Source organism: Chrysemys picta, chromosome 7 (assembly GCF_011386835.1).
Source record: "Chrysemys picta bellii isolate R12L10 chromosome 7, ASM1138683v2, whole genome shotgun sequence".
NCBI classification, from domain to species: Eukaryota; Metazoa; Chordata; order Testudines; family Emydidae; genus Chrysemys; species Chrysemys picta.
In genome coordinates, this window is record NC_088797.1 from 67891413 (window position 1) to 67913473 (window position 22061).

Genomic DNA, 22061 nt, shown 5'->3' on the forward strand with positions numbered 1-22061 from the left:
ATTGAGACGCCTAGCCTCTTGGAGAAGCAGCTGGAAATGAGTAGCAGCTACCAACTTTATGTGACTGCCAGCTCTCTGTAGATCACCAGTAACCCACAGATTGCAGCTTGATAAAGCTGATCTTATGCATCACAACCACACAGGTGAGAAAGTGAGGTTCCTAACAGTCTGATTTTTATCCTGACACTGTTCCCTTTAACAAACCTAAAGGTACAAAAACCCAACTGACCAGAACTGTGAGCTGTTTGGTTACAAGTCAACTTGACAATTTGGACGTAACAGAGTCCCAATTCAGCAATGACTTAATCATGTGCCTAATTTCAAGCTCGTGTGTAGTCCCATTTACTTCTGGGGCACTACTCATATGCTTAAAGTAGGCACATGATTCAGTGCCTTGCTGAACTGAGGCCTTAGGATGTGATTGAGGAAATAACATCAGCACGTTCTTTTGTCCACCCATATTTAGGGGCACACACTTTTTAAATAGTGGACTTCAGCACATGCTTAATTATAAACACATGCTGAAGGGCCGTTACTGAGTTGGGATGTTTTCCTGAATTGGGGCCTTGACCATCACTGAACTGTCCAAGAAAAACAAAGTTTACTGAAAAACGAAAACAAATGGTACTGAAACCAAACTTAGGAGCTGAATATTTGAAACTCTCAGACAGAAGCAAACATTTTCTCACAGCCTAAAATGTATGGGGCCCCTTCTCATTGACAATGTCTTAAACAACTATCAGATTAAGTAAACTGAAAGAGAAAAGACAAGTCCAAAGATAGCAGGAGTTTATTTTAAACTTAGTCAAAGGCTTTAAAATGCAAATGGAGTTTGGAGGGAGGAAGGGAAGAAAAGAGAAAATGCCACAAACAGGAAGCGTAGTAATAAGGAAAATCTCCCATCCAAAGCCCCAATACGGGGAAGAGTAAATAGTCCAAGCTGGACCCAAGGGTACAGCCATGGCAACGAAAACCTCATACGTGAGCAGTAGAAACTTAAAGGCCAGGCAGCTGCTATACAGGAAATCAAGGGCAATCCCACACAGTAGGAGTCATTTAATCAACAGTTTTTGTTTCTCAAGCAGTTGGGCTGCTGTGTTTTGCTACAGTCTGGTGATGGCATGACATGTCAGAGAGACCGTCAAAAATAGAATTAGATTAATCCAGATTCAAAGTGACAAAGACTGAGATAAGACTGTTGGCATTCCTTCAGGACAACATGATTCACACTGACACACCAAGAAAAGGAGCCACACACGTTTCTCACTGTTAGAGTAACAAAATTTCTTTGAAAAGGGTAATGATGAAGTTCGCACAATATTAAATTATTTTGCAAAAATAAATGATAGTAATAACACTCCGACTTTATGCTGTGCTTCCCATCAAAGAATCTCCAATTGCTGGACAAACATTAAAGCTGATGCCATTCTGTGGTAGGTTTCACATTACCATTTTACAGAGTGAGAAATTAAGGCACAGAAAGGGTAAGTGACTTGACCAAACTCGCATAGCGAGTCTGTAGTATAGCAGAGCAGGGAATAAAAATCCAAACTTCTGTAGTCCTAACTGTTTCACATACAAAGATGTATAGGAGCACCCCTTCAAGTTAACCTGATATCAGAGGAAACGAGCAAGACAAAATACGAAGTTAATAAAAAGAACAAACAAAAACACCCACAAAGAAACAAACCAATAAAAACCCAACTAAAAACATGGTAAACACCTCAGTCTGTATAGCTTATTTTGACTTTTACCCTTCAAGCCTGGCAAGTAATTATTTTTGTTTGTATAGACTTTGCTTCTGAAGCTTAACCATTTGACTTTAAAGTTTGTCTCATGAATCAGCCCACAGAGTTAGGCAAAGCCATCTATTTATCCATTCTACATGTTACTGTAACTGTTCTAACTAAATGATCCCTTTTCTGTAAACGAACCATGGACTCTCTGCCACTTCCAGGTTGTTTTTTCTGCCAGCCTATTTTGCCTATTTTTCTCCCTAGCGTGTGAACTTTACTACGATTAAAAAACCAAGCACCTTGGTGTTGAGACTGCTTAATTGTTAGAAACATCCATTCTTTCATCCCTGCAAAAGCTCTTTTTTTAAGTTTGAAGTTTAAAAGCATTAATCAACCTGTAGTATTGTTCTAACTGAATAGTGTCTGTGAACCTAAATAACCAAACTTTGTTCAATCATTCCCCTAACCTTTAAAGGTGTCACTGGGAGAAAGAAAAACTGCCACTCATTTTTTGTGATGCTTTCACAATATAAACACAGGCTGCACTTTTGCATGCCCACAGCTATTCCTGTCCCAAGAAATACCTAAAGATCAAGGGACAAAAGCCATTCTTTTTTCATTATTATAAGCCTTTAAATTAGATTTAGCATGACTAAAAATTATAATTATCCAGAGTTCTTTCTTCATATTAGGAAAGGGTCAACTCTGAGAACAGTTTTATTTTTAAAAAGCTCTCAACTTTGTTACTATGAGTATGATGTGATTTCAAGAATGATGAATAAACAGTCAACAATTAACTATTAACAATGTGCCCAAAATTATCAAGTCAGTACTGATACGCTTTAATTCATTGTTATTCTGGCAGAAAGCAATGCTGTAACTTGTGTTGCGTTTTCATTGTAAACCCTTAAGTTAAGGGGCATGTAATTCAATTATAAGTCTCTTAAGGCTGAAATTTTGCCTGAGGGTTGAAATGAGGTTATGGTAACATATTTATATATAAATTCCTATTCCCAAAAATATCAGACTAAACCCAACACCTCCACCCAAAATACTCGTAGCCAAAAGTAGTCCTATCCATTGTCTTTTCAGGATGGGCTGCAATCAGTATTTCCACTGACTTCAAAGGGCTTTGGAACAGAGGCACAGAGCTGAGTGCTCAGCACTTCTGAGAATTGGGCCACTTATTTAGGGGCTTAAATATGAATTTAGGAGCCTAAGTTTAGGCACCCATTTTTAAAACACAGACATTTTAAAATGACAAATCAGTGTTAAACTCAGACATTTGGGTCTGTTGATGTCAAACATCCTTCTTATTTAACAGTTTATGTAATCCCAATTCCTCTTTACGATTAATTGATGCTTCAAAAACATTTCCTACTAGTACAGATAAATTAAAAGCCAGTGATTTTTTTACCAAGATACTAAGGGACAGCTCCCTTTTATTTTACTGGCAAACAAGGAGGGGAGCATAGAGAGCAATTATAAACAAGGTAAATCCACAACTCACTGGTAAACAGATTTTACACTGGATTCTAAGGCTACACAAAGAAAGGTACTTGTGAGGGGCAACCAATCTGTAAGAGCAAGGCTGGGCTGGTAGGAGCAGACAGACACAGGCACTCTGAGTAATGTCTCGAAGGTATATTTAATATCTGCCTCTGGCTGACTGAGGGGAGTTTAAAAGAATGTGGATTTTTTTTTACTGATAATATTCCATACATTCTATGTCTAGATCATCTATGCATATGAGAGAAAATATCTATTAAATGAAAAGAATGTCTTGGCAAGTCTTTTCATATGTTCCTTAAGTTGTCCCTCAGTCTAACTTGTCTGTAGTGTCTAATAATGGATTCCCTTGCTTTCCTACTCTCCATATTTCTCTCTTTGTACAGTGTTTTCTCCTCCCTATCCTCACAGTCTCTCAATTGCAGAATAAATACCAGGAAGAAGAGGAGTTATTTAAGTTAAGTGCCAATGTGGACAAAGGAATAAATGGATATAAACTGGCCATCAACAAGTTTAGGCTGCAAATTAGATTAGGGTTTCTAACTATCAGAGGAGTGAAGTTCTGGAACAGCTCCCAAAGTGGAGCAGTAGGGGCAAAAAACCTAACTGTCTTCAAGACTGAGCTTGGTAAGTTTATGGAGGGGATGGTATGATGACACTGCCTACAATGGCATATAGCCAATCTACGACTGCTAGCAGCAAATAGCTTCAATGGCCGGTAATGGGACACTAGATGGGGAGGGCTCTGAGTTACTACAAAGAATTCTTTCCCAGGGGTCTGGCTGGTGAGTCTTGCCCACATGCTCAGGGTCTAACTGAGTGCCAAATTTGGGGTCGGAAAGGAATTTCCCCTGGGGTCAGATTGGCAGAGACCCTGGGGTTCTGGTTGTTTTGCCTTCCTCTGCAGCATGGGGCATGGGTCACTTACAGGTTTAAAAACTGGTGTAAATGGTGGAGTCTCTGTAACTTGAAGTCTTTAAATCACGATTTGAGGACTTCAGTTGTTCCGCCAGAAGTTAGGGGTCTAGTTCAGAAGTGAGTGGGTGAGGTTCTGTGGCCTGCAATGTGCAGGTGGTCAGGCTATATGATCATGATGGTCCCTTCTGACTTTAAAATCTATGAGTCTATTCATCTCTTCCAGTCCTTATTCCCTCTCTCACACACACGGTTCTCTCCTTCCTCCTAAATCCACTCATCATAACCTCAATCCACACCAACCCATACCCTTCCTCCTCCTTTCACGTCCCCATGCCACAATTCCCCTCACACACATCAAAGCTCCCAGTCAATCCCAGCTGACACTGCTAAACTACCGGAGAGTAAGTAGTCTCCTTTTGGGTTTTTTGGGAGAGGTAAGTAGTGCAACTCCTCATCCTACTAGCTGCTGAAAGACACTTCATATTGCAGATCCAAGTTTGCAGGTTTTAAAAGTAAAAAGACTTTTCTAACTAAAAGACACTAGATCCAGAGACACTGAAACACAAGGAAGAAGGAACCCCACACAAGGTCAATTTTAGAGAGTCACTTATCAGAGAACAATGATAATTAAATGTACACACTACCATTGTGTTTTAAATGGCAGTTTTGTGACTTGCGCTGTCAGATTAGGGAAAATCACTCCAATTGGTTCAATGGTAAAAAGAAAGGTAAGTGGTAGGCCAGCCATGCAATGCTTTACATTCCATGAAAACATTAAACAGCCGCTCATAGCATTCATGCCAAGATCTGCAGGCTACCTGCTGTTGCTGGCTGCGTAGGTCTGTTATCTCTTTCTGATCCTCATCATGAAGTCTCTTCATTTCCTCACATGATTGTTGGAGATGGTTATGCTCTCGCACCAACTGCGTATTCTTCCTCTTCAAGGTATCCATGTCCTCCTTCAGCTGTGACTGGTCACTCAGCAGTCGACTATGCAAGGTACTAGAATGTCACAAAGAAAGAGCACTTAGATAAAAACTTCACAGGAAGCCCTCTTCATGCCGATGCACTAATCCATATCAAACCAAGTCAAAGTTTCAAATTAAAAAAGGCAGATGAAATTAACTAACTCATTTCTTCAGATCTGAATATTCCAAATGCCATGTGCCAGCTAAATCCTACAGAAAGAAAGACAGGCAGCACAACCAGAGACCTTCTAGAGTTAAGTGATTTGAAAGCTCTGTGCAGCATTAAAACAGATATATTATAGATTTATGTAGAACAAGCAGCCCACCCCAGTAGACCATTTCAACAAGCAAACTACTAAACAGGCACAGAAATTGTGTCCCTGGGCTTACAAGATCAGGCACAATAAATTAGCCACATATTTGAACAACACAATACAATACAGTAGAACAAGACATCAATAAAGTAGAAAAAGCTTTCTGCTTGTTTGCTTTTGTTTCAAAAATATCTTGGAACCTTTTTAAGCAGGTAAAGCTACCAGTTGTTATCCCAAATTGGGTATATTGCTTGTAATAGTTGACAGGTTTATATTCACAATTAAAATCACAACTAAGTCACATTATTGAGGATAGAATTCAAACTCTAATTCAGTGCAGCAGCCCAACTTTAAAGCACATTGCTGTTGGAGCAGACCAAGAAATAATTAAATTGTATTAAGTTGCAGTTTAGAGAAAAGAAAGACAATAAGATGTGGCCAGGTTTTATTGTTGAAACAAAGTGATTCAGACCTAACTCTCTCACCTACCAGGGATCTGTTCAAAGTCCCTATAATAAAATTGCTGCTGCCTGTAGTTTCTCTTTTTTTTTTTTTTTTTTTTTTTAAATGATTGGAATCAAATTTACAATTAAAAAAAATCTGTAGAACTGTTCTATATTATAAGTGAACTTTGTACTCCCACTCCTTTCATAAGAAGTAAGTGAGCTACATTTCCTGTACAAAATAACCCAATGGAGAGCTTACAGAAATCATCAAACTAAAAAAATGTGGCAATAACTTAGGCAAAAAATTAAGCCTTTGGTAAATTATTTTTACAAGACTAAATATATGCAATCCTTACACCTGGGTCTGACTGATCTCAGCATCTGCTATTCAGATTTTACGTAGATTGCAAGTCCTTTAGGGCAGGCTTGTTTTTTGTTCTGTATTTGTACTGCACCTAACACAACGGGGTCCTGGGCCATGATTGGGGTTCCTAGGTGCTACCACAATTAATACAATGTTAAAGTCAACCCCGACTAGAGAACTCCATCTACTCTCTTCCAAAATAGCTTCAAGAATAATTCACAGGACAAAACATGATTTTATGCATAGGCCTCAAAATTAGGTGTCTTGGATTAGACATCCAAAATCACTAGTCACTTGAAAACACAGGCCAACTTGGATAAAAGTTCTGTTGAAACCAGGGTAGTGCCAAACTTTCAAGATTTTGGTTCAGCATCCAGAACTTGCTAAACTCAGAGTCTGCAGGACACATACTAAGATAAATTAATAAAGCAGAAAGTATCTATACTTGAGTAAGGCTTGGTTCTAAACTTAGCAAATTCCTTGGCAAGCTCTGTCGTTCCCTGAAACACCTATCCCTAACACCCTAATAACAGGCCTCTAGCTCCCAATTAGTCTTCATTCAACTTAGAGCAGGGTTCTCAAACTGGGGGTCACGACTCCTCAGGGGGATTACATGGGGGGGGAGGGAGGTCGCAAGTTGTCAACCTCCACCCCAAACCCCGCTTTGCAGCCAGCATTTATAATGGTGTTAAATATATATAAACATTTTTTTAATTTATAAGGGGGAGGGGGGTATCACACTCAGGCTTGCTGTGTGAAAGGGGTCACCAGTACGGAAGTTTGAGAACCACTGACTAAGAGGAACCAGTCAAAAAGGGCTTAACAGACATGGCAGACAAGATTCCTGCTGGGCCTTAGCTGCCATTGCACCCAAGGTGTCTCACATTCCCGACTTGGGAAACATTGCTGATCATACTCTCCTAAAGCGTGTGATTTTTAAATGCAAAGAAACCAGGACCCAAAAAGCCCGCAGGATTTGGTGGATCCCACAATTCTTATTCCAGTCTTAATATCTTCAAAGGAAGGAGACCTGCAAAGACGCTGAAGGGACCAGGAGGAACAGAAGAGATAAGATTGCAGGAAACATGCCCAAGGATGTGTTTTTAATTTGAGCTTCTATGGGGGGAGGGTGGGCAGAGGGGAGGCCCACAGGTCTATCTGAAGTGGCAGATAAGGAGTCTATTTATCCAAATCTTAATAAAAGTTCATTTGGGGAAAAGTGGGCTTACCTCTGAGACAATAAAAAGTGCTGGGTTTTTTGCTGGCCAGATAGTCTCATAGAGTACCTAGTCTTATAGAATACTTAGTGCAAGCTTATTGCCTTGCATTTGTCATTTTGTAAAAGCCAAAACTGCTGTTCCTCAGAGAAAATAATATTCTTAGTGTACTTGCGTACTTGAGTGCAATTACAATAGATTAATCACTCTCAACAGCCTTTTGTCCCCAAGTAAAATTTAAATCATTAAAATCCCTTCATACTGATATAAAACAAAAACAACACAAAACATTATAATCACACAGATTATAGAACTGTGGTTTGCAAATGAGGGAAATAAAACTCTACTATCACTTCAAGGAGTGCAAACATTTTACATTAGCCTTTCACGTGCACAGAAAAAGCAGCTACGGGGATCTGACTAAAAATAAAGACATCTGTAGCTTCGTCTAGAATTTATTAGCAAGCAGAACAATTTGGAAAGAGCACTAAGGACAGTGTCTCAGGCTTGTGATCTCGTGGAGCTGACATCTAATAAATAAGAAACAAACCAGCTCTGAAGGATCCTTAGATAATGACAAAGGTATAAAGGGGTAAAATAGTGTGTTGCAAGGATCTGCTATTGTTCCTCCATTTTCCTTCTTCAAAGCAAAATCAAGTGGACAGACGGGATCAACAAATCTCTCCGGCAAATAGCCATGCAGCGCACTTAGTTTGCACATGGTGACTTTTCTTACTAACATTTTTTCAAATTTTGCCTGCTGACGGTGTAAGAGCGACAGTACTAAGCCATCCAAATCAGACAATGTCATTCCCAGATTGTTACAAACTTATCAATTCTGCATGGTGCACCATTAGAGAACATTAGCCTTAAAGCTACTTCCAACATAATACACCTCTACCCGAATATAACACGGTAAAGCAGTGCTCCGGGGGGGCGGGGCTGCGCACTCCGGTGGATCAAAGCAAGTTCGATATAACACGGTTTCACCTATAACACGGTAAGATTTTTTGGCTCCCGAGGACAGCGTTATATCGGGGTAGAGGTGTATTTGCCTCATTTTTTTTTCTTAAAGAGGAATACCTTTCCAATTAATAAAAATTAGACTGGTCTAAGATCACGTACATGTCACGTTCATTGTTGCACGAGTATCTGGTTTCAAGTCCAATATCTTGATCATCATCAGAGCTACAAGCAGATGCTGGAAACTTCTCCCCACAACTTCACCACATTTTCACAAGTGCTCATTGATGGTCTAACTCTGCTCTCAAAGTGTTCAAACTCCCATTGACTTCAATGGAAGCGGAATCAGGCCAATGCAGAACCCATTTTAAAATCCCACCTTCTATTTTTAGACTGGCCGGATCATGAAATGTCCAATCTCAATCACACTTTTGTTACTAGTTTGCCTTGCTCCACTCCACTAAACCACAATTCCATCATGGCTTTAGAAGTTGCTACTAAAAGATCCCTAAAGATCAAAACCAATGCTTTTCCCCTTCTGAAATCACAGAACTCCACCTTTCACAGTAGGTGAAATAAATAAAATAATAAAAACCTTTGACTGTAGAAGTTCACAAAACGTTGCGATTAAAACAGTAAGAAATGCAAGATGGTGGCAAGAATGATGTAATTTAAAATTGCCATATTTTAAAAGATTCAATATCTCATGATCGACCAGACTGAAACACTTTTGGCAGACCAGCACTAATAATTACAGCACTACTAAACTTGTCTAAGCACTGCTCGTGAACCAGTGAAGAGAAAGTTTTCACTCCTACCTTTTTTGTGTTACTTACTGATAAAAATCTGCCTCTTTTGCTGCTTCTTCACATCTTTTTAGTGTCTTCGTATGTTGATTCTGTAGAGACTGCAGGTCTGACATGGCTTTCATACATTGGATCTTCAATCTTTCATAATCATGACTTGGTTTTGGACTAGGCCTGCCATGGAAGGGAAAAATAAAACCAGACTTCAATTATTACATCAGTGGAGATTTGTGAAGTGACTATCCAGTTACTATTAGCAAGTAATCACTCAAAATCTTGAGATATTGCTTTAAGAAGTTACACTATTTAGAATCGATTACAGTGACAAATCAATTATTCAAGACTGACCCTGTGTCAATATGCTGCAATTGAAAAAAAGGCAATTCTCCTTCTACACCATTAATTTCTGCATACAGAAGGTCATTACATGTTTAGATTTTTAAAGTGTGCTATCAGAAGTCCCTTAGAACATGCATAAAGTTTTTTTTTTTAATTGAACACAATTACAAATTGATTCAATGCTTCTTGGCAGCAGTCACTTCTAAAACCCCACCCAGCCAACCCCCTGCTCTGGAAAAAAACTAGGATAGCAACTTACCCTGAAGGCCACCAACTCTAGGGTTTGGTGCACTAGAGGGTGAGGAGTCCATTTGGGACTGGAGCACCCCTCAGTTAAAACACACTCTAGCAGCCCCATGTAAACCAGAGTTCAAATATCTCAAATACTGTGGAAACGTGAGGAGAGACGCAGCCTCAAAAACGTAGGAAAGAATTAAAACAATTCAGACTTTCTTAGCTACAATGTTAGCAGTGTTAACATTTTGCCCAGAAATCAAGTGGTAGTCAGTAGAATCACAGAGCACAGGTTTAGTGAGCTTGCTATGGAATATCCCACTTAAAAAGCCAACTATCACATTTGGCACAAACTGTATTTTTGGGAGGGTTTATAGTATTAAGGTCCTATGAAGAACTGAAGCAAGATCTGCACCCTAGAAGAAAAGAGGCTCTTAAGTACTTATAATGCTACTGTTACCAAAATATTTAAATACCTCTCAGTCTTGAATTTATTTATCCTTACAACACCCCTGTGAGGTAGAAGTACTTATCCCGGTTTTACAGATGGGAAATGGAAGCACAGGAGATACAAGGGCTTTTGTACACTTACAGGGCTGCAGCAGTGCAGCTGCAGCTCCCCAAGAGGTGGTAGCTATGACGACAGGAGAAGCCCTTCCATTGACACTGTAGTGGAGGGGTAGGCAAACTTTTTGGGCTGAGAGCCACATCTGGGTGGGGAAATTGTATGCAGGGCTGGGGTGCGGGAGGGGGTGCGGTGTGCAGGAAAGGGTTCAGGGCAAGGGATTAGGGCAGAGGAGGGGTGTGGGGTGTAGGAGGGGGCTCAGGGCAGGGGTGCAGGAGGGGTGCGGACTGCGGGAGGGGGCTCAGGGCAGGGGGTTGGGGTGCAGGTAGGGAGTTGGGGGGTGGGGTTCGGGCTCCAGCCCGGCACCGCTTACCTAAAGCGGCGCCGGGCTGGCAGCGGCGCGCTTCCTGCCTGCCTGTCCTGGCCCCATGCTGCGCCACTCCAGGAAGCGCTGCAGCCCCTGGGGGGGTGGGGAGGTGGAGGACTCCGTGTGCGCTGCCCTTGCCACGCCTTCAGGTACCTCCCCCGAAGCTCCCATTGGCCATGTTTCCCTGTTCCCGGCCAATGGGAGCTGCGGGGGGCAGTGTCTGGAGGGAAGGTCAATGCACGGAGCCCTCTGCCCCCCCCCCCCCCCCCCCCGGCCCGGGGGCCGCAGGGAAGTGGTGCTGGCCTGCGGTGCCAGGGGGGCAATCCCGCGGTCCGGATCCAAAGCGCTGAGGGGACGGATCCGGCCCGTAATTTGCCCACCCCTGCTGTAGCGATATCTACACTGGGAGTTCGGTCAGTATAATTGCATCGCACAGGGGCGGGCATTTTCCACACTCCATAGTGACGTAGTTATATGAACGCAAGTTTGTAGTGTAGACCTGGGCCAAGCGACTTGCCGAAAGTCACACGGGCTCTATGGCAGAACAGGGACCTGAACCTGGCTCTGAAGAGTCTCAGACTGGCACCCTACCCACTTCACACACACACACTGTAAAGAGATGTAATTATTATAAAGAGATTATTTTCTTTAACAACAACTCAAATGTATATTAACAACCCAGATACCTCTCCCAGGGACAACAGAATTATTTACAGAACAGAACTTTCCTGCTACATAATTCAGTCAGTCACAGTTGACTCTGCTTTCCTGGGTTAGCCTGCAAGCCCTGATCTCCTCAATGAATTTCAAATGGGTAACAAGTGCATGCATCTGTGACAGCATAATTTATCCAACTCATGCTGCTAAATTGAACATCTGTTGAAGTGTTATGATCATATTTTAAGCTATTACAAACGAAGGATATAAAGATTTCAAAGACTCAAATTTAACTGTATACATCAGACATGCTTCTACTAAATACTCCAGGAGTTTTATTTTATTCACATAAAATAATCATGCTCATTTTAAAGAAAACACACCATTAATAGCCTCTACTGAGATGTGCAAATTACAAGCCACTCTAAATCAAGGTGACTTCAGAGACCAGAATTTAAAATTATATCAGAATGACTGGATAAAAGTAACAACAACTAAAATCATCTACCTTGGCCGGCAATTGGACTCATTTATCATGAACTCTCACACAACTCATTTACTGAGCTAAGGCGTGATGGGAAGTTATTGTTTTTTCGGAAACCCCCTAGTCGTGTGAAACTCTACTAATTTTAGTGTTGGAAACAAACCAAACTAGCAGTATTTTGTCCTAACGTGTTTTTGGCCCATTAAACTTCCATAGAAACTCTAAATTAAACTCTTTGCTGTCTCTGGATAGCCACAATGTTTTTCCAAGACTGAGTTTTCTGGTTTCACAATGAAACATTTGATAGTCACATGATCTGTCTCCTGGGTCCCCTAAAAATCAAACTAGCCAGTCGGCAATGAAGAGAGCAGAGTGAAACTCTCTGATTTCTTTTTGAACCTGTTCAGTCTCCTATCAAATTTGGTTAGTTGCCACTTTAGAGCACATTTCCCCACCCTCCAAATGCCAGCACTGCAAGCTCAGCATGAAAAGTAATCAGGATTCTTTCTGCTTCAGACATAAACAGCAGTAAGGATTCTGGAACTGAAATTTAGCTGGCAGTTCGATTGATGAGGAAGAATGGAAGTGGTCTTTGCACAGCTGCAGTGGTGAGAATAGCAAAAATAAAATACTGATCACATAAGATTCACAGACTCACAAGGAGTATGTGAGCAATACTAATGTGCCCTTTTATTTTATTTATTTATTTAAGGAATAGAGCTATATTTTGACTGAAGGACTCATAAAGTGAGCGATTGTGTCTTAGCATCTAACTCCCCTCTCCCAACATGAAACTGGTCTTGGGAACAACCGTCTTGCCTGACAAATCATAACAGCATTTAAAACTGAACTTCACATTACAGATGAACTTCCAATAACGAAGCCAGACTTTCATGAACACTATTTTTACATGTTCTCCCATCAAGAATGCCAAGCAGCAGAATACCCCTTTATTAATAGTGCTGTATGAGTTATCAGCATTATCAACTGTTAGAGAGTATTTCCTTTTCAAAATGTTAATCCAAGTTACCAAAAATAAAAGTCATTCTACAATTATCTACCCCTCTGACAGAAGCATTCAGAACCCAAGTATGACTTAAATGAGGCTTTAGGATGAAATTATTGAAAGCAGACACCATCTGTCCAACAGAGTAATTAAAATGATGTTAATTGAAGCACAGTTTAAATTCCAGTGAATATACTATGTTTATTGAGTACAATTAACACATGCTCATATTAAGCTTGTAATCAGAAATGTACATGTGGCAAAATATTTCAGTGTGAGAGATTCAACCAAAAGGCAACTGATAAGCCTGTCTCAAAGGCAAACAAACATTTGTTTTACTGTAAAGTGAAGAAAGAATGTCCTATGTCTCAAACTCCGCTAAAGTTAATATTTAGAATCCTTACCTTATAACACTCAGCTGGAAATAAACACACAGAAATACTGCAGGTGTACACAATCTAACTACCTACGAAAAGATGACGCTAATGACAATGATGCTGGTACTTGTATTCTAGATAGCTGGTCCAGTTGTAAACAGAACAACGTTCTATATTGCCATTTTAGAGGTTTAAGCCCCACAAACTGACGCCAGTGTGGAAATGCAGATGGAATTATATTGTAGATCAAAAAATCAAAGATCATATTGTTACAGCAATACACATCCTTTTAAAACTATACATCAGTCAGATCAGAGTTCAGATCTGGGCAATTTTACTTTGCCCCAAGTTGAAGAACTACACCTCTACCCCGATATAACACGAATTTGGGTATAACGTGGTAAAGCAGTGCTCCGGCAGATCAAAGCAAGTTCGATATAACGCGGTTTCACCTATAACACAGTAAGATTTTTTGGCTCCCGAGGACAGCGTTATATCGGGGTAGAGGTGTATGTTCCCTAGAGCAGGGAGATTATTTTCATTAAAGAGATATTTGTTATATTTTATAGAAATGTCATAGTTTCAAAGAATATAAACAAATCTATACATCCAAAGTGAAAGAATTATGGGTCAAATCCTGATTTGACTCATATACAATAGAACCTCAGAGTTATGAACTGACCAGTCAACCACACACCTCATTTGGAACCGGAAGTACATAATCAGGCAGCAGCAGAGACCGGGGTGGGGGCAGGGGGAAGCAAATATAGTACAATACTGTGTTAAAAGTAAAATACTAAAAAAAAATAAAGGGAAAGTTTAAGATTTGACAAGCTAAGGAAACCTTCTGTGCTTGTTCATTTAAATTAAGATAGTTAAAAGCAGCATTTTTCTTCTGCACAAGTTTCAAAGCTGTTTTAAATCGATGTCCCGTTGTAAACTTTAGAAAGAACAGCCATAACGTTTTGTTCAGAGTTATGAACATTTCAGAGTTATGAACAACCTCCATTCCCGAGGTGTTCGTAACTCTGAGGTTCTACTAAATAACCCCCACTGAAACTCCCTTTGGATTCCAATGGTATTGCCTTTGGACATCAGGGCAAAATTGGGATCTAGTCACATTAGCAAGGAAATACAAACTAAGACGAATAACCAGTGCCTCTATTGCTGGAAATATCTCCCAGCAGCTTGAAAATGTTTACATTTACTATCTCCCCTCTACGTGCAGTAATTGTTACAGACTACACACAATGTACTGTCAGCTCTCAAATGCAGCTTTCATTTTTGTGTTTCAAATTCTTTAAGGAAAAATTATGAATAAGGGCAATTAGAGTAGTACCTCTAAGCATGTAACATACTCCTTCAATGCATAAACTCTAGCCAAATACTGGCTACACCACCATGTACATGCTGCACAACATATGTACATGCACACACAGTCACTGACAGATGTTACTTTAGCATGAGCAATCCTGCTTTTACCCAGCAGGATGCCAAGTATCAGACAGACTTGGCACATCACAGGGCACTGCTTTTTCTCTTTTCAGGAGCTAAATGTGTGGCAACTCAGAACTCAGTTCAGCTAGCACTCTCTGGCATGACAACATGCACCCTACTTTTGAAGCAACCACTCCCCTTTTCCAGCATACTCCACTCCTATAGAAGTGCTTTTAATCCCCTACCCCCATCATGACACGCCAGGATCTCAGTTTGTCAATACTACCTGTCTATACCCACAAACAGAAGGAAAAGCACAGGTATAATAAAAGCTAACAAAAAAACATTTACATTTAGAGCTGGGGGAAAACTTAAGGACAAAACATTTTTTCACCAAACAAATACAGATTTGGGTTGACCAAAACGTTTAAAGCATTTGACAAATTGTTTCGGTCAAAAAAACAAACTGAAAAATAAAATGTTTTGTTTCAACATTTTCAAAACAAAATGTTTTAACTTTTTCATTTGAAATAACTTTTCATATGCATTGTACTTCAAATTCTTTAATAAAATGGAAATGAGGGCAAAACCACAAAAACTAAACAAAATGTGTCCTTCTGGGTCAAATATAATGTTATAATTATTTACTTTTTCTTTTTGGTTTGGCCACCGAAGCCGGGGGGGAGGGTGTGGGGGAGGAATACTTACCTTTTCCGTAACTTGGTGTTCTTCGAGATGTGTTGCTCATGTCTATTCCACAATAGGTGTGCGTGCTCACCATGTGCACGGGTACTGGAAATTTTTCCCCTAGCAGTACCCCTAGGGGAGTGCCCCAGCGAACCCTGGAGTGGTGGCTCCGTGGCGCGGTATAAGGGACACTGCGCGCTCCCCCCACCCTCAGTTCCTTCTTGCCAGACAACTCCGACAGAGGGAAAGGAGTGCGGGATCTGGAATGGACATGAGCAACACACCTCGAAGAACACCAGTTACGGAAAAGGTAACTGTCTTTTCTTCTTCGAGTGATTGCTCATGTGTATTCCACAATAGGTGATTCCAAGCTATATCTGTTGGAGGTGGGAAGGAGTTCACAAACTCTCGGGATGGAGCACAGCCCTACCGAACCCGGTGTCCGCCCTGGTCTGAGAGACAATCGCATAATGCGAGGTGAACTGAAGACCACGTGGCAGCCCTACAAATGTCCTGAATGGGGACATGGACAAAGGCAGCCGATGAGACTTGCGCCCTAGTCGAGTGTGCCTTCACAATTGGTGGTGGAGGGATTCCCGCCAGGTCATAACAGGTACGGATGCACGAGGTGATCCAGTTGGAGAGCCGCTGAATGGAGATGGGCCGACCTTTCATGCGCTCGGCCGAGGCGATGAACAGTTGCAAGGACTTTCTGAATGGCTTAGTCCGCTCCAGGTAAAAAGCCAGAGCCTATCTCACATCCACTGTGTGGAGGCGGCGCTCCTCACTGGACGCATGGGGCTTGGGGCAGAGGACCGGCAGAAAAATGTCCTGATCCATGTGATAGGCGGAGACCACCTTCGGGAGGAACGAAGGGTGTGGGCGGAGCTGGACCTTATCTTTATGAAACACCATGGACAGGGGCTCTGTGGTCAGAGCCCTGAGTTCTGAGACCCACCTAGCTGACATGATCGCAACCAGGAAGGCCACCTTCCACGAGAGATGTGACCAGGAGCACATGGCTAGCGGCTTAAATGGGGGCCCCCGTGAGACAGGTCAACACCAGGTTTAGGTCCCACTGTGGAACAAGGGGCCTAACATATGGGAAGAGATGATCCAACTCCTTAAGAATCGGTCAGTCATAGCATGGGAGAATACCGTGTGGCCTTGCACCAGCAGATGGAAGGCCGATATGGCCGCCAGATGCACCTTGACTGACGAAGGCGCCAGGCCCTGGGCTCTAAGGTGAAGGAGGTAGTCCAGAATAAGCTGGATTGGGGCGGCCACCAGGGAAACACCCCGGTCATCCACCCATCTGGAAAACCGAAACCACTTTGCCAAGTATGCTCGGCGCGTGGAGGGCCACCTGCTTTCTAGGAGGCCACGCTGAAACCCTTCCGAGCACATCCTTTCCTCCCTACCTAACCATTGAGCAGCCACACCATGAGGTGGAGTGCCGCTAGGTTGGGGTGGAGGAGACAGCCCTTGTCCTGGGAGAGCAGGTTTGGGCGGGACGGCAATGGCCACAGCGGGGCAACCGCCAGGCCCATAAGGGTCCTGTACCAATGCTGCGTGGGCCATGCCGGGGCAATCAGAAGGACCCGGGCCTTGTCCGTCTTTATCTTTTCCAGGACCTTGCCGATCAGCGGGAATAGGGGAAAGGCATAGAGAAACTGGCTTGACCAGGGCAGGAGGAAGGCATCGGAGATAGCGCCTCGTCCCAGCCCCCCTCTGAGCTGAACCGGGGACAGCGACGATTCTGCTGAGTCACGAACTGGTCCATCTGGGGAGTTCCCCACACTTGGAAAAGTCTGTGTATCACCTCTGGGTGGAGAGACCACTCATGCTGAGAGGAGAAGTCCCTGCTCAAGCGATCCACCCGCACGTTCCGGGCACCCGGCAGATGGAAGGCCTGTAGGCAGATGTCGTGGGCTATACAAAAGTCCCACAGCCTGAGGGCTTCATGGCAGAGGCCAGAGGATTGGGCCCCACTTTGTCTGTTGATGTAGAACATAGAGGCTGTGTTGTCCATGAGGACCCTCACCACCCGGCCCTCTAGGTGCGAGTAGAAGGCCAGATCCTGAGCTGACCACAGACCTTGGGTATGAACGTTCCCCACCTGGGCCCCCCATCCCAGGTCCAAGGCGTCGGACACCAGTTCCTGCGATGGGGCCCTGCCCCTGAACGGGACCCTTTGGAGCATGTTTCTCGCAGAGGACCACCACCATAGGGAGGTGATCACTGGCTCGGGCACTGTGAGGACTTTGTTCATCCTGTCCCTGGCCTGGGAGAACTCCGAGGCCAACCAGAGCTGGAGGGATCTCATCCTGAGTCTAGCGTGACGGACCACATACGTGCACGCTGACATGTGACCCAATAGCTGGAGGCACGCTCTGGCTGTTGTCACCAGAAACCTTGTGACCATGTCGATGAGTCCCTTCAGGGTCTCGAACCTGTCCGGGGCAAGGGAGGCTCTCGCCGACAAGGCGTTCAGGACTGCCCCAATAAACTCTATGCGTTGTACCGGCACTAATGTGGACTTGGTGTTGTTTAACAACAGGCCCAAAGTGGTGCATTTGGGCAGAAGAAGTGCCACGTGATCCCGCACCTGCGACCGGGAGCTCCCCTTGACCAACCAGTCGTCCAGATAGGGGAAGATCTGGACACACACACACACACACCCCCGGCGCCTGAGGTAGACCGCCACCACCGACATACATTTCGTGAATACCCTGGGGTCAGTTGCCAAAAGGGAGGACCGTAACTTGGTAGTGTTCCTGTCCCACCGTGAAACGGAGGAAGCGTCTGTGCCCCTTGAATATATGAATGTAGAAGTACGTGTCCTGCAGATCGAGGGCGGCGTACCAGTCCCTGGGATCCAGGGAGGGGATGATGGAGACCAGGGAGACCATGCGGAACTTGAGCTTCACCATGTATTGGTTCAGGCCTCCTAGGTCCAAGATCAGCCTGAGCCCCTCTTTGGCCTTCGGGAGAAGGAAATAGCGGGAGTAGTACCCTTTGCCTTTGAACTCCCCCAGTACAGCTTCCACCGCTCCTAGGCCCAGGAGCCGCCCCACCTCCTGCTTGAGCAGAGCCTCATGCGAGGGGTTCCCCAGGAGGGACAGGGGGTGGTTGGACGGAGAGGAAGTAAACTGGAAGGTATAGCCCCGGGAGATGGTGTTGAGGACCCATTGGTCTGAGGTCAGCTGTGACCACTCCAGGAGGAAAATGCACAACCAATTGGAGAAGGGAAGCTTTTTTGGGGGTGGATCCCTGATGAGAACTGGCACGGCGCCCCCGGGTGTCCCGTCAAAACCGCCTTTTCCCCGCTTGCTTGCCCTTGGAGGACCCAGGCTGGGGGGCAGGCCGAGACTGCCTCTTATGGGCGCCTCTTATAGTCCCACGACTTCTTATAAGCAGTCTCATATTTTGAATGGGTGGCCTGAGTGAGAGTTTAGCCAGAGCCGGAACATAGAGACCCAGAGTCTGGAGAGTCGTGCAGGAGTCTTTCAGGCCATGCAGCTTTGTATCCGCTTGTTCCGCAAAGAGAGCTTTGCCATCACACGGGAGGTCCTACAGGGAGGTCTGCACCTCGCTGGACAGCCCAGAGAGCAGGAGCCAGGACGCCCTTTTCATGGACACCACGGAGGCCATGGACCACGCGGCCGTGTCTGCTGCATCCGAAGCTCCCTGCAGGGTTGCCCTGGCAGCCGCTGTGCCCTCCTCCACCAGCGCTTTGAACTCCTTCCTGTCGCACTCCTGGAGGGAGTCCTCGGACTTGGGCAGGGAGCCCCACAGATTGAACTCATACCAGCCCAGGAGAGCCTGGTGGTTCGCCACCTGTAACTGGAAGCTTGAGGACGAATAAATTTTTCTTCTAAATGAGTCCAGCCTCCTTCAATCTTTATTTTTCGGGGTAGAGGCTGGTTGGCCCTGCCGTTCCCTGTGGTTGACTGACTTGACCACCAGGGAGTTAGGAGCAGGGTGAGTGGATAAGTGTTCATGCCCCTTGGTGGGTACAAAATACTTGCATTCCGCTCTCTTAGAGATAGGGGCCAATGAGGCCGGGGTTTGCCACAGGGCATTCGAAATTTTCGCCACCCCTTCGTGGAGAGGCAAGGCCACCCTGCCCAGTGCCGAGGAGGACAGTACATTAAACAGGGAGTCCGAAGGCTCCTCCATCTCCTCTGCTTGGAGGCGGAGGCTTGATGCCACCCTTTTTAAAGGTTCTTGGTGGGCCCTAAAGTCCTCCTGCAGGACGGAGGGAGAAGGGGCCATAATCACCTCATCCAGGGAGGGTGAAGAGGCCGGTGCGGTACTTTGTGTGTCCATCGGCACCGGAGGGTCCACCACCTGGTCGGTCTCCAGGCACGGTGCCAAGGATGTACATCCCACCGACACCTTCCTTGGAGGTCTGGAGAGGGAGGCCAATGGTCCTTCTGACATACGACTTGCCACTGTCCCTGGACCGGGAGGACCACAAGACCGCGATCCCGACGTGGAGGACCAGTACCATCAGTAACAACTGCTCCGCGATTGGCTTCGGCAGGCGGACCTGCGACGGCGAGACGCAGGTGATCAATGCCCAGGGCTGCGGAGGCGGTGCTTTGGCAGGGTCCTGGAGCGGGACGACGAACGGGAATGACGTTGACGTTTGTGCTGTGACCGGCTGCGATAGCCCCTCCGAGACAAGCACCTTTGGCGTTGTCTGCCTCGGTCCCGTCAGTGTTCGCTCCTCAAGGTGGAGCAGTGCCAAGAGTCTCGGTCAGACAGAACCCAACCAGACAGCCGGGGGGGTGTCGAGGGTGATCCACATGGACTTTGCCCTGAACGGTCGCTGGGCAACGAATGGCATCGGGAACATTCCCTCGACCGGTACTGAGCCGGGGGTGACTGCGGAGATACTTGCGGTGGCTTGCCTCTGGAGCACGGGGCCGACATTGGCGGTGCTCCTGGTACCGGCTGCCTGCAGGGCCTCCAACGTGTAGGGCATCCGGACATCCAGGGAGGTCTGCTCCAAATTGGCTGGGCTACTCCACTCGACTTGAGTCGGAGGCCTAGCGGCCAGTGGGGATCAAGGACTGCCCAACATGGGTCTAGCCTCTGTCCTGGGTTTACTCCAGTGCTGCGGTGAAGAAGGCCTCTTCCTAGCCTTCTTGGCATGCCCCATGGACAGGGAGTGGTGCCAACTAGTTGATGGCACCAAAGGGTCGCTGCGCACCAACACTGCGGTGCCTGGTGTTGACTAGGAGCGGCACGCCGGAGCCGGGGTCAGTGCTGACTCCATCAGAATAGCCCGGAGCCTAAGGTCCCTTTCTCTCTTGGTCGGAGGCTTAAATGACTTGCAAATCTTGCAGCAATCGCTGAGATGGGTTCTCCCAAACTGCATGAACAGTCCGTGTGTGGATCACTCACTGGCACAGATTGCCTACAAGTGTCGCACGACTTAAAACCCAGGGCACAGGGCATGCCCCGGCCCGGGCGCACTAGCTAAACTAAACTAAACAACTAACTAACTACAGGTACCATACACTGAATGAACAAGCAGTTTTGGGGATGAACTACAGCAAAGCTGCAGCAGAGCAGTTCCGAAGCATCTTCACTGGCAGCAAGAAGGAACTGAGGGTGGGGGGAGCGTGCAGCGCTCCTTATACCACGCCATGGAGGCGCCACTTCAGGGGTTGCGTCCGGCACTGGTGCACGTGGCGAGCACGCGCACCTATTGTGGAATACACATGAGCAATCACTCGAAGAAGAAAAAATGGATATTCGCACAGCTCTACTTACACTGTCTGGGCCCAACCCTAGGGTCCTACAAAGATCAATGGGAGTTTTGCATGGGGAAGGACTGCAAAATGGAAATTAAAAGTAATATGAAAAAGTATTAAAGAATGAAAGTGAAGTCAACTCAATCTATTCATTTCCTATTTCTGAAATCCCTTTAATTGTTTGGAAGCTAGTACCTATTCCTCTTTAATATAAGGTGTTTAAACATTGGTCAACCACAATATTTTTAAAAAGTTGTTCTTAAGACTGTGAAAAGCTTATAAATATATTTCCATTGCACACATTTCCTGCAGCTATAGCAGTGGATTGATCTCTTGTTCAAAGAAAAAAAAAAAAACTTGGCACTCTAAAAGCCCAACAGAACCTTATAATAATATCCTGACTTATATTACAAGAAATTATTGTTATAAAATAGTCAAGCAGTCAAATCCTTAAATCGGGCAAACTCAGTCTGCTTCAAATGGGAGTTCTGCCTGAGTAAGGACTAAGTGAAAATTTAATAACTTTAGGATTTGGCCAAATGATACACAAAAACGCTTTGGAGATCCTTTGATAGAATATGTGACAGAAGTTCAAAGGGTTTATTGCTCATTAAGTAAGTCTCACAGCACCCCTGTGAGGTAGGTAGAATGGCTGGCTCAGAGATTGGTAATGGAAAACACAGCCTTTCAACTCCAGTTCACTGGTTCAAATCCTGATCACGTTCAGAGGGACTGAAAGTTCATAGTTAACAGTCTTGCTTCTAATACTCAGGTTAGCAGGTTAGGCATCAACACTGACAGATGGGGAAACTGAGGCGCGGACTACGATTTGCCTCAGGCCTCCCAGGAAGTCTGTGCTTTGCAAATGCATTTCAGCATCCAGTGGCTGTGGGGCTAAA

The 22061-nt window shown here is 44.7% G+C and overlaps 1 protein-coding gene across 9 annotated transcripts in view; it reads right to left on the reverse strand.

Moving 5' to 3' along the window:
- The window catches only part of DLG5 (discs large MAGUK scaffold protein 5), a 198346-nt gene that overhangs the window by 61057 nt on the left and 115228 nt on the right, over nucleotides 1–22061 (reverse strand). For all 9 annotated transcript variants that reach the window (XR_010589194.1, XR_010589195.1, XR_010589193.1 and 6 more), the window contains 2 exons: nucleotides 9272–9415; nucleotides 4982–5165 (listed from right to left, as the gene is read on the reverse strand). Coding sequence is in view for 6 of the 9 variants with exons in the window: in XM_008173680.4 (XP_008171902.2) it covers nucleotides 4982–5165; nucleotides 9272–9415 (328 nt within the window). In the remaining 3 variants the exon portion in view is untranslated. The remainder of the gene's footprint in view (nucleotides 1–4981; nucleotides 5166–9271; nucleotides 9416–22061) is intronic.